Source organism: Sinocyclocheilus rhinocerous, unplaced genomic scaffold, assembly GCF_001515625.1.
Source record: "Sinocyclocheilus rhinocerous isolate Xijiao unplaced genomic scaffold, SAMN03320098_v1.1 scaffold44, whole genome shotgun sequence".
In the NCBI taxonomy this organism is placed as follows: Eukaryota; Metazoa; Chordata; class Actinopteri; order Cypriniformes; family Cyprinidae; genus Sinocyclocheilus; species Sinocyclocheilus rhinocerous.
Genome location: NW_015631022.1, coordinates 2242958 through 2256744, shown reverse-complemented (window position 1 = coordinate 2256744; position 13787 = coordinate 2242958). Strand labels below are relative to the sequence as shown.

The window sequence follows — 13787 nt, the reverse complement described above, 5'->3', positions numbered from 1 at the left end:
GGCCCCTGATATGGTGACCCTAGTGCCGTGTGTTTTTATGCTTACTGGAGTATTGCATCATTAGCTAAGCGACATGCAACTCTACTGGGTTTAACTGTTGATTTGAGTCTCCCGAGCGATATATTAGTATGACAATATGACATTATGAAATGTCAAATCTGTTAGGATGCGGCCTTAGCAGGAGCAACTCACTAGGGTTTGGAGCAAAGCCACAGCTTTTAAAAAGCATTATTTAGGATAAAATTCATTACGTCGTGCATGGAGTCCAGTAGCTTAGTTAGCTGATAGAATCGTTGCCAGTTCTTGCTGGAGTTCTCCTCTCTCTTCACAATGGCTTTGCCCAGTTCTTTAATGTAAGACATTCGTAGCTCCTCAAACACTGACTGGCTCTTCAAACCATCCTTCGGCACTGACAAAGCACAAAAACACACAAAGGTTTTGTTACGGTCCTCTGTAAAATGAAGTAATTTGACATCAAACTATGTCATCTGGATTCTCAGGGAACCCGAAACCGTTTGGATCAAGCATTAATGGCTTCTAAAGAAGTCACCTGTGCTCAGGAGCAGAAGGACTTTCATGCACAGGTACTCCTCGTTGGACACTTGCAGTCTCACAAACTCATTGGAGATCTTCAGCATCTGTTCACACTGATCAGTCATGTAGGGCAACCTCATCCTTTCTCTGCAGACAGACAAACAAGACTAATTTAGGCTTTTATTGGCAGTTAAAGGAATAGTTCTCCCAAAAATGGAAATTTGCTCACCCTTAGTCCATCCAAGATGGAGATGAGTTTGTTTGTTGATTGGAAGTTGAATTGCATCACTTTCTCACCAAAGGATCCTCTGCAGTGAATGGGTGCCGTCAGAATGAAGTATAGGAAGTCTTATTATAGACTGGTATTTTATTCAAAAGCAACGGTTTAAAGTTAAAAACGTCTTAATGACAGCTTTTGGCTTCACAAGATGTTGACTGATGGACTGGAGTGGTGTGGATTACTTGTGGATTATTGTGATGTTTTTATCAGCTGTTTGGACTCTCATTCTGACGGCACCCATTCACTGCAGAGCATCCATTGCTGAGCAAGTGATGCAATGCTACATTTCTCCAGATCTGATGAAGAAACAAACTCATCTACATCTTGGATGGCCTGAGGGTGAGGACATTTTCAACAGACGATAACATTTTGTTTATAATGAGCGCACTACAGTTTTGTTGTCTACGGCTTCTCAAGCTGGGTGGATTTTGATTGGCTGACCATGTTTTTATTGTTCATCAGCTAGAAAAAAATCAAACCGAATTGAATCAATTTGAAAAAAATCATTCACTTCACGTACGTGATTTCAACGATAGTTGTGGTGTAACCTATTCGCATAGAATTAGAACTACTATTCCACACTTTATAGTTATTATTTTCATTATAGTTTCCATGGTGTGAACGCATCTTTAAACCGCCATAGAGATTATTAAAGCAAATGGCCTGTTTAATGAGAGACATACTCATTGATGACCAGGTCTGGTGCGAAACACAGCATGTTTCCATTGCACTGCTGGTATGACCTCCAACCGAGTCCGAAGGACATGAGGAACAGCCAGGAACACTGCAGGAGGGTCATCTGATCATCCAGGTGAAGGTTCCGGAACCCTAAAAAGAGCAAAACAGAGGTTTTAGTGCATGCTGCGGTTGAAGATTTTCCACACGGCTTTTTAAAGACGTCTCAAGTAGAGATGTAACGATTCACTCAACTCACTATGCGATATGATTTTCTTGATTTGTAATTTGATTTGATAGGGGTGGGGGAAAAATCGATATACAGCATAGTATCGCGATATTTTCCGTTGCAATACTGTATCGATACACGGACACCAACTATCGATCTTTTATTATACTATTTGGTAGAATAATAAAATAAATTTCTTTACAGCCCACTAGATGGTGGTGCTGAGTTTTTTTTCTGGTGAGGTCAGCTGGGTCACCTTCTGCATGCAGTAAGTTAGTAAAATAAAGATGGCGGCATCGCGGAAAGTTATCAGGAAAGCGCCTTCCACGTTTAAATCGGATGTTAGACTATGTTTTATTTATTTTAAATTTAACAGTAATTTACTTTCAAATGCCCCAATTGCTTAAGGGTCTGCAGCACAACTTTGCATTGCATTGTTCAAAATACCTGTAGTAGCACAGCAGTGCATACCTGTTTACATTTAATTAAGGTGGACTAGATTAGACCGTAATACAAAATTGAGTTTCCCAGGTGCGTACAACATTTATGACAGGTTTTCATGAAAGTGTTGGTCAGTTTGTCTGCTTGACAATCCCATTTTGCACTGCAACAATAAAACTGAAGTGAGATAAACAAACTGAGAAATGTTTCTTTTTAGTTAAAACAGATGTTGCCAAAGTTTTCCTTTGGGGACATAATTTGAAATTGGAAAAAGGTAATAAATTACAATACATCGCAATATATTACAATATATACAATATATTTAAAATTGCAATAATATTGTATTGTGATAATATCGTATCGTGAGGCCTCTGGTGATTCCCACCCCTATGATTTAAGACAAATTATAAATGAGAAGGTGTCCTTTTATTATTTCTCATACAAAATGCTGCACATAACAAAATAACAAAACTAAATTAAAAATTTAAAACAAATCCCAAATCAAATAAATAAATAATACAAATAAAATAAATCTCTTCACTAAAAAAAAAAAAAACTAAGACTTGGCCTGTGCTCTTTCCATGCAGGCAATCACTGCATTTCTATTACGATCCAAACAAAGAGCAGTTTTTGATTTAAATTAGATTGTACAATTTCAAAACTTGAAGGAAAAACAGAATGTTCCAACTTTAGCTTTGTGAAACTATACTACATCTGCACAAAACAAAAACAGCAGATGGGCTGAATGAGAATGCAGATTCACTCTCTGACAGCAGGTGGCACTTGTGGAACAGCAGCTGTAAACAAAGCAGCTGCGCTTATGAACACTACTTTAATACGCATCGCACAGAGGCAAGATGAAAAGAAAATACCATCTAAACTTTTCTGAAGACCGTTCCACTCAGAGACACATTCATATAAACCCCCAAGATTTGTTTAAAGTGCCCCTATTATGGATTTTTGAAAATTACCTTTTATGCAGTGTGTAACACAGCTCTAAGTGAATTGAAAACATCCTGCAAAGTTTTAAATCTGAAAGTGCACCGTGCATAAAGTTATTGTCTCTCAAAAGAAAGAGTCAACTCTGAATCATTGAAACGAGTCGTTTTTAAAACGAATCCCAAGCCGTTTCATGTTGACGTCAACATGAAAAATTAGCATATTGCCCGCCCACTTGTTGGTCTTTTCTTGTTGGTATGAATGATAATGCAAATTCATTCTTTGCCACTAGGTGCCGCTTTTGGAGCAGTAAAATAGCGGTTTCACCGGTAACGGCTGTAAACAAAGCAGCCCTGCGCTCACAAACGCTGCTTTATCAGGCATTACAGGCGAGATGAAATGAAAATGAGACCAATCGGACCAATCACTGCAGATTAGCGTCACGCAAAGTAGGGGTTTGGAAAAATGACTCGTTGAGCGAATCGTTTGGGAGTCGTTGAGCAAGTAAGGTAAAAATAAATGCATATTATAAGACAACGAAAGTGATTTTTGACCTGTTGTTGGGGACTCATAAAACCAAAATATGAACCTTTCATTACCCATAATAGTGGCACTTAAACATCTCAACTGACTTGAATCGTCACATATTTTCACCCGGCTCGGGGTGCATCGTTACATCCCTATTCTCAAGTCGTACCTGGCAGAGCTTTGGCCCATTTGACCGCAGAGATGACCTGCCGGCCGCCCAGACGGTTCAGAGTGGTCATGAGGCGGGTGGAGGTGTCAGGGATGGTGCTGTCGTATCCAGCGTAGATGGTGTCCGGCTCGATGGCCTTTAGCAGTGACAGCATGGTGGGCACCACCTGAGGCATGGGTTTGGGCACCAATGCCTGGACTTCTGGCAGCGGAGGAAGACTGCGCTCTGGAATCGACGGCTGCTGGATTACCTTGCCGGTTTGACGGCCCCTCTTGGTTTTACGGGCTGAGCATTGAATAAGGAAAGTTTACGACAGTCAGATTTCAAACTTTATGCATTTCCTGTGATTGAAGTTTTGTTATACATCTAAAATGACATTTGGGGACACACTGGTGTAATTATGTAACAAGTGCAACATTTCGTGTTACCCTCTAGGTTCATGCCTGCCATGAGGCATTTGCGGTAACGACAGGCAGGGCAGTTCTTCCGGCGGATTTTGTCAATGATGCAATCGTTTCGTCCAGCGCACAGGTAATTGTGTTGCCCTACGAGAATCAAGAATAGTGTGGATTAGACAGGAGTCTGTCTCAGGAGTCCCTCATCATACACAGCTGTCAAACACTGTACTGAACCCCACTGCATTGCTTTTTTTTTTTTACACGCAGAGCCGTAGTTCGTACTGTTCAAATATATGCACTTAAAATACACACTGATTAGCTGTAAACTCTAATTGACGTCATCTGTCTGCATTAGAGTGATGTTATCAGAATACATTTCCTCTGTCAGCCAGAGATGCATTTCAACACCCACAGGATAAAAAGCGTTTTGACTGACGAATGACTCATAGTACGAGTTGTCTGAAATAGACATGCAGTGAGAAAGTAAAAACACGCTAGAAGGATGTGTCTCTAACTCTACGTAATCAGGTCAAGAAAGACAGAGGTAAATAATCACATAATCACATTACTAATTTGTCTCGATCACCTGCCTTTCTGTGAAAAAGAAGCTTGCTTAATTGTATTGAATGTGCACTTAAAGCAATTTATTTTAAAGGTACTTGTAGATAATATAATATTAATTAAATAAAAGGCCACTTAACTGTACTTAAAGAGTGTACAAAGAATGTTTCATGGCTGTTTCTTACCACACTTAAGTACAATTTGCAATAAACTTAAATGAAAAGTTTTAAAGTACATTTTAAATCATTATGTTTTAATATTTTGCCATGCTTTAAAGTACATTTTTAATGTGTTGACAAACATACAGTACTAACGCACATGCAACATAATTAGAATTTTAACTGCAGTGTGTTCATTACTAATTAGTTACATTTGAAGTTAATATATTTAATGTATATAATGTATATTGTATAATATATATAATGTATTAAACTGACTTTATCACAACAAATGTGTAATATATTTTCAATAGAAATTACATTAGAATATATCATAATTTACCATAAATACACGTCAGCACATTCAGCAGTACATTTTAAGCATATTTCAAGGATACTATTCTAAAATTACATATAAATATGCACTAGGGTCGTTCCGTGTCAAATCAACCAAATCGCAGAAACTTTACTGGCTCAAAGTTTTGATTTTGTCAGTATTTTTTCTAAGGAAAGATAAACATGTATAGTGATGAAAGCCAAAATATTAAAAGTCATGAACGTACATTTACTGAGCAATCCACTATTTTGTAGAGGGCGTTCAAAATTACCTTTTTTACCTGAAATTCATAGCCAAATCACAGGGGGGTAAAAATGCCTTTAGAAAGATGGCAGCATCATTATGTTTTTTTACACAGAGATTGGTAGGTCTGTAACTAAAATCTATTAAGCAATCCCTGTTGCATTATATGCCAATGGTGACCATTCAAAAGTGGGGAAAAAGCACTTCTCAAGTTTTTTCTCCAAAGTTTGCATGTCTGCAACTCAAGAAATATTAAATATATCTTAATGCCCTTTTAGATATTGGGTCTTAACAAACTTTCCTTTTGGCATCTTTATTTTTAAGGCCATGGTATGGTATGGTTCGGTTAAGTTCCAGAGATACTGGGATCTAAATATGGCTCCAGGAGTAAATTGTCAAATTGTACACATTTCCAGTGGCCATAAACCAAATGTGGATCACTATTCATACAAGAACAAATAACGTTGAAACTAGAAATGTGTCTTGTCTCCCTCAATCAAAACAATTGCATAGCACAGACCTGTCTGCAAGCCGACTTTTTTGACTTTTTCCAAAGTTTGCATGCCTGTAACTCAAGAAGTATTAAAGATATCTCAATATGATTTTAGATTCTAGTTCTTAATAAACTATAATTAACCATATAATAAACCATATACCCAGAGATATGGGGATCTCAAGACAGCTGCATATTCAGATCGTTGAATATTACCAATTTTCAGCAGATTACTCAGTAAATATGAATTCATGACATTTAATACTTATGAGATTCTTTCACCCAAAAAAATATTAAAATCAACAATTTGCACCGGGGACCTCTGGTTGACTTGACACGGAACGACCCACTAAAGTGTTTCAAAAAAGGCAAAGCGCAGTAAATACAGTAAAGGTCATAGATATAAAACAGAATATAGGTGTCAGGACTTCCTCACCTTCAACTGCTCTCTTAAAGAAGACTTTACAGCTTCCGCAGGTGAGGACTCCATAATGGCAGCCTGAAGCTTCATCGGAGCACACAAGACAGCTCTTGTGTGTGCCGGACTTCCCAGCAGCTGAGGATGTGGCAGTGCTGCCTTCAAGTCTGAAAACACACAAAACACAGGGATACGTGTATATTAATGAACAGGAATAATGAATTAATACTGTTCAGCAGGAAAGGCAAGAACTAACCATCAGCACACATTCTCTTATATCTATTTACTAACATAGTAAAATAAGTAATGCAATGATTACACATCATGAGAATGAGGATGTGAGACTGGCCACCAGGGGGCGACGGCTGAACGTAGCCTAAACGTTTAGCACTGCTCCACCTCCACACTGAGCCACATTTGCAATGCCTACACATGCATTCACAGCGTGAGAGAAAGACTATGAGTAGAGAATATGAGTAGGGTCACAGTGTAGTAGATGCATGCAAATCCATCAAGTGAAGCAGAGCGAAAAGGAGGAGAGGACAGTTGCATATCCTCTTCAGACAGCATGAACGTGTTTCCCTCTATTAACAGATAACCAAACAGCTGTACTATCAATGTGATTTTCGGCGTAAATTTTAAATTCAGCGTGTGTAGAAAACAATACAGGCTATAAGTTCATGGAAACACAGCTATGGTTCAACTGGTAGAGATTTTTCTGTATAAATTAATGCAATCAAATGTAAAATAATACTGGATGTGTTATTTTACATTTGATTACTTTAATTGCTGTAGTATTTCTTAAATGAATAACTTACTTAACCTGAGAAACTTAATTTCATAGCTCTCTTTATTCTATTGCATTTATTTGTGCTGTTGTTTGTAATTTTTTTATTTGTTCTTATTTTATTACTGACTTTTTACTTGTGTTTTTTTTATGAAAATAAAACTTTGCGTTGAAGAAAAGTAGAATTTTGTTTGTATATGCTGTCAATTATAGTTCTTAGAAAGAAAATCGGAATCGGCAAAAATCGGTATCGGCAGATCACACTAAAATGCTGTCAATTATAGTTCTTAGAAAGAAAATCGGAATCGGCAAAAATCGGTATCGGCAGATCACACTAACAAAAAAATCGGAAATCGGAATCGGCCAAGAAAATTGCAATCGGTGCATCTCTAGCAACATTGGTACAAAAGTAAATCCATTTGCATGACTATCAGCAGTCAGTACTGCTTTACTGTATCCACATGCGAGGAAAACAAAGAAACATGGCGTGACCTGAAAGTACAGAGTGAGACATGTTGCAAACAAGTCTAAACATGGCAGGTCTTGTTAGGCACAAAACGAACATCACAATTTGCAAGATCCAATTGATTTGCGTTTAATATTAGTTTTATCTAGTGTTTTGACTCACATGTTACGAAATGCGAAGTTGTTTTCGCTCAGATGCCTGATTTATTGCTTTCTTATCAATACTCTTATCTTTTGGTTTGCGTCCATCAAGTTCCAAATAAATAATTTAATGAGATAACTGTCATTTGTGTTATTTTATTGATATGACTAGACATCCTACATGGTTATGCAATGTATAAAAGTGCACACTCATCTACTGCTTATCGTCACAGCATGCATTTTATTGCACTTTAAAACAAAAACAAAAAAATATATATATTTTTATTAAGACCTGTAAAAGAAGCAACTTGTGCATGCACGCATGAAGTTTTAATAGCATCGTGTCATACCTTGCAAGCTCAACCTGATCGTGTGCGCTCTTCTGAATTGGGAATAGCCAACATGCATTATAAACTTATTTCAAATTAATCTGTTGGGGAGATAAAATGTGTAAGATAACGTTCACATACTAACAAAAACGTCTAAGAATGTATCTTTTATTCTTCAGTACTGAAAACAGAACCGATACGGGAGCGCTTGATATGCGTTGTGACGCAGCTCTTGGAAATGACCTTTTTTGTTCGTTGTCTGTCATTTCAAAGCTTAAGTTGCATACGTTTTTCTTTAGTTTTAATTTGCCTAACTATCGATCTGACCCAGTAGACACCATAATCCCACTCTGTCTCTCTCCCGGGTTCTTTTTTATTTTTTTTATGGTGGGTGTTTACGCAGTTGGCTAGAGCAGCGCTGATTGGGGAGAACGGAGGTGCGCTCACTCTATTGGTTAGTAAGACTGCCACTCAAGGCTGGCAGTCATGCATATGCTCTGGAACAAAGTAATATCGCGTCCATATCGCAGGCTTTGCGATTAGGAAATCGCAACGTCTCAAATCGCGATTTCGATGCGATTTCGATTAATCGCACAGCCCTAATCTCTATCACCTAGAAAACATTTTAATAATAGTTTTAGTCATAATTGTCTGTTCCTTGGCATTTCAACTGTTGGCCCACAGGCCAAATGTGGCCCTGAGATTACAAGAGCCCTGCTCTATCAAGTGAGCGAACAATATGCATCAGAAAACAGAACAGCTGTGTCAAACACCACCACCTGTGCCACCTGTGACTGGCAAATGGCAAATAATGGGAGGATGCAGGACTAGGGCTGCAACTAGGGCTAGGTGATATGGCCAAAAAAATTATCACGATAATTTTTTTCCTATCAGTCGATATCGATAATTATCAAGATAAATGACAAATCTTTATTTCTTTCAAGTTTAAAGGCAGATGTTTGCTCCAAAATGAAAGTAGAAGAAACCAGACCATTAAATTTTCCTTAACAAAATAAATTAGTTTTAGAGATGAGTTTTAGAGATGAGTGAGTGAGTGCGTGAGAGAGACTCGTGCAGAAATCAAAATAAATGAGCGCAACAGCACACACAGAAACTTACAGATGCATACTGCAGTAGTAAAAAAAAAATTATAATATACGATTTAGGAACGCAACATTGCACCAAAATGTTTCAACACGATTGCAATGTGATTTTATACAACAGTACTTCAATAAACAAGAAGTTAAAATTAAGTGGCTTACATTTTAGACACAAGATTTTTGCTCAATTTCGCTGATGAAAATAGTTCCAATCAAAGCCACATCAGAACTGTTTTGTGTCTCCGAGTCCGAGCAACACAGCGTTTCGTTACTGAATGAGTCCACGTTTTTGAACGAATCAAGCGAGTCAATGATTCAGTAACGCATTCATAAAGACATTACAATACATACAGCCGTTTGAACGAATCTGTTTAATGAAGGACTAAATGACTCACTCATTCAAACAGTCATTTGACGCCACCTACTGGTTTGGTTTCATATTTAAAACTATCATTGCTTTTTTCCCAACATTTCTTATTTGTATGTTTAAAAAATATTTAAAACATTAATCTTATAAAATTCTTTATGTATTCGAAATTTTGCAGTGTAAATGCATTTATGGCACCTCAGCTTCATCAAACAGTCTGTGTAAATACATCTAATGTCACTTCAGATGCAGCTTCTGTGTTTCCTGAAGTGGAAAGATGGAGTTTGTTGATACTGATTTCATTTGAATGGTAACAGCTCTGCAGTTTCTTATTATTCTAACTGAATTAATAACTGAATTTAATTAATAAACAATGTAAGAATTTGATGTGAAAGGTGACACATTTAATAAGGTCAGTGAAAAAAGTAGATAAATAAACGTGACATAACTTACTGTAAGTTAGCTGTAGCACCAATTGAAGGTGCAAACATATCCACATCGCTACGATCAGATGCTTCCTTAACTGCTGTTTTCTCACAGCTGGCATTTTTGATTTGTGTTTATTTTGTTATGGAGTATTACACACTCATCTAAACGCTACTCTCAGCTTCGTCAGAATGTTCGCTAACAGTAAAGCATATATTGAAAAAGAAGAATGAAAAAGAACTTCGCCGTCAATATGTCAGGGCCACATAGCAGCATTTTTGGTTTATAGTAGGGCTGTGCGATATTGAAGAAAAATGCGATATGCGATACCTTGTTAAAAAATGCGATATTCGATATGCGATACGATATTGCTTAAAGTGTGTAAAATTTCAAATATTTAAAAATATTTAAAAATGAAAATTATATTTGTTTTCTGCAACTTATTGCACTTAACTCTTTTTAACGTCAAGCAATTCTCTGCTATATGCGTCGAACTAAAACTTTGACCTTTTGCAACGTTTTGATTTAAGTAGCCTATTATTAAAATGATTCAGATATCGCACGCCCTTGCGATATGCATATTGCGATATTTCGATAATTTCGATATATCGTGCAGCCCTAGTTTATCGTTTTGTAAAACTTCCCTACACTGGTTCGTCTCCATTTGCACGTCTCAAAAGTGTCTTCTTCTATTGGTTTGCAGCCCAGGAGGGCTGAATAGCAGTCTTGCTCTGCAGCACCACACTGGTCAAGCCGCGCTACTGCAGACACTTACATTATGAGCCTTACATATGAGATCAAACGACTATTAGAAAACAATATTATTTGTCGACAATTTTTAATGTTGATGTTGTTGATAATGTCAACAAATTGTTTCAGTCCTAGAAGCTACATTAGATTGCTGCAGGAAAAAAACACTTTAATATTTATAAAAGTTATGACATTTTGATTAAAACTTATGAGGTAATTTTTTTAAATTAGACATGCATGGATGAATTGTTGACAATAAGATCTGGCATGCATTTAGAAAACAGATAAGGTGAATTTTCTTTTCATGCTTTAAATATATGCACGTCTCAAAAGTGTCTTCTTCTATTGGTTTGCAGCCAAGGAGGGCTGAATAGCAGTCTTGCTCTATAGCGCCACACTGGTCAAGCCGCGCTACTGCAGACCCTTACATTATGAGCCTTACATATGAGATCAAACGACTATTAGAAAACAATATTATTTGTCGACAATTTTTAATGTTGATTTGATTGATAATGTCAACAAATTGTTTCAGTCCTAGAAGCTACATTAGATTGCTGCAGGAAAAAAACACTTTAATATTTATAAAAGTTATGACATTTTGATTAAAACTTATGAGGTAATTTTTTAAAATTAGACATGCATGGATGAATTGTTGACAATAAGATCTGGCATGCATTTAGAAAACAGATAATGTGAATTTTCTTTTCATGCCAACTTTAAATATAAATCAGCCCAACCCTGCAATGACGAAGAGGATTTTGAGTTAGAAAACGAAGAGATACCTGTCGCTAAAATCCTTCTCTCTCCATCTTGTTTACTTATTTATAGACTGCATTTGATGGCCACAAAAGCACATGACTTCCTCCACATTACATATCCATCTGCTAGTGATGTATCGATCCCAACAGTCCCTTGTATCTATTGATCACAGTGGGCTGAAAATCTCACATTCGGTTTGGTTACAGGGCAGCATTTTAGTTGTCAGATGCTAGATTAGTCTATTTGTTGTAATAGCTTCATTATACCTTCAATAACACATAATGACACTTTGCAAAAGGTTGCGGGTTTTAATCATCGTCTATTTGACAGAAATGCCTAATTTGTGGCTGAAGTCTTCAGTCTCCCAGGATCGGAGAGCAAAAGCAGCAATAAAAAAAGGAATCAGTGCCTATCCTGAGGAGAAACACATGAAAACAAAGTTGAGCATGCCATCGCTGCGTCTGATATTGTTTTCAAAGCCTTGCCATAATACAGTACACAGCCTCATGAATCAGGCCGCAAGTACAAACACACTGCATTTTAAACAACAATTCTTAAAATAAAACTAGTAATTGTTCCATGAATATATAATCACAATACGAGAAGCTCTTTCTTTCTATTTTGCACTGATGAATCATGTTTGTAAAAAAATTACAATATGGGTCACATTTAATTTGCAACCAGTCTAACCACAATTACATTATCTGCATTCTTCTCAATGGAAATGTCACTGGGTTCAGACAGTAATCATAAGTGCACCATGAGGAAATTATTCGAAGCCATTTTTCGAATCCATAATTTTCCTCGATAAAACGATAACAAGTATAATGTTTACACGCTAAAAGCAGAATGAAACAGCGCTACTCATTTGAACCGCACCACACAGACTATTTATCTATTCAAATGTCAGAGCGGCGCAAGCTCACTAGAGCACTAAAGTCACGCGAGCACTAAACAGCGCTGTGAGATCCAGTGTGAAGTGTGAAGAAAATGACTCGTGATTTAAACTAGCTTAAAACCACATCAAACAGCGCTGACAAACAGGAGACACTGTGCACAACAATACAGTCAGAAGCCTTTTCAATCTACAAATCGTCATCATTTACCTTGGACTTACTGCAGTATGGTATTGTGTCAGAAATGTGGGATATTCATATCAAACTTTATTATATGATTAATTTAGACATGTATTGAAGGAGTAATGGAATATAATCACAGTTTATTTGTGATTAAACTATAGCGTTGTATGTGCATTTATACTAAATTTATTTAGACTACTGTTTTCATACAATTACCTTGAAACTATATAGTTACATTTTTACTAGGGCTGTGAATCTTTGGGTAGACAGCGAATCGATTCGATTTACGATTTATAGGTTTGCGATTCGATTCAAGAACGATTTTTGCAAATTCAATTCGATTCGATTCACAATTAAATTCGATTTGATTCGATTAACGATTCGATTCTGTATTCTTTAAGTGCATTCACAGGATTATTTAAATGCTTCCTCTAAATTCTTTAAATGCTTAGTCAGGGGGAAAATTACACAGCAGCCTTTACGGTTACAGAACCATAGGTTAGGAAAAAAACAAAACAAAACACTTTTGTCCATTGTTAGATGCTAAGGCATGACATGGCATATGTAGAAATTTATGTAAGCCAAGATTTTAAAAAAGAGCTTTAAAAGGGCATGACATGGCATATGTAGAAATTTATGTTAGCCAAGATTTTAAAAAAGAGCTTTAAAAGTATTATATAACATTTTGTCACACCAGGGGCGTAGCCATCATTTCAGAAGTGACAGAAATGTCAAATACAATAACTTTATGTATGTAGCCTATGTATTATTATTATTATTTTTTATTATTCTTATCTCTTACTTTAAATTTGCTTAAAGAAATCAAATACACTGCTGGACAATAATCAATCATTTAAAATCTATAATTTTTCCTAATTTTATGATTGTTTTATATATTACAAACAATTATTTTGATTTTCTGCACAAAATAAGGTAGAAAATATACTTTATAGTTTCTGTACTGTAATAAATTATATGTCAATTAGCACTGCATCATTTATACATTTTATTTATTTATTGCGTTTATTGTCTTAACGGTTCACCCGTTCATTCTGCTTTTTATTCAGATTAGCTGCAGCTATAGCCTGGCACGTCTTAAGTTCTATGAGCGCGAGATCACTTCTCTTTCAGTGCGAAAACTTCTTTATCTCATTTTCATAAAATAAAATGCTATAGTATTT

The 13787-nt window shown here is 36.5% G+C and overlaps 1 protein-coding gene across 1 annotated transcript in view; it reads right to left on the bottom strand.

Annotated features, from left to right (window-relative positions):
* The window catches only part of LOC107741081 (glucocorticoid receptor-like), a 53317-nt gene that overhangs the window by 13492 nt on the left and 26038 nt on the right, over nucleotides 1-13787 (bottom strand). Inside the window, exons 3-8 of the mRNA XM_016553674.1 lie at nucleotides 6422-6570; nucleotides 4224-4340; nucleotides 3796-4080; nucleotides 1498-1642; nucleotides 551-681; nucleotides 252-409 (exon numbers count right to left, since the gene is read on the bottom strand). Of these exons, the coding sequence (XP_016409160.1) occupies nucleotides 252-409; nucleotides 551-681; nucleotides 1498-1642; nucleotides 3796-4080; nucleotides 4224-4340; nucleotides 6422-6570 (985 nt within the window). The remainder of the gene's footprint in view (nucleotides 1-251; nucleotides 410-550; nucleotides 682-1497; nucleotides 1643-3795; nucleotides 4081-4223; nucleotides 4341-6421; nucleotides 6571-13787) is intronic.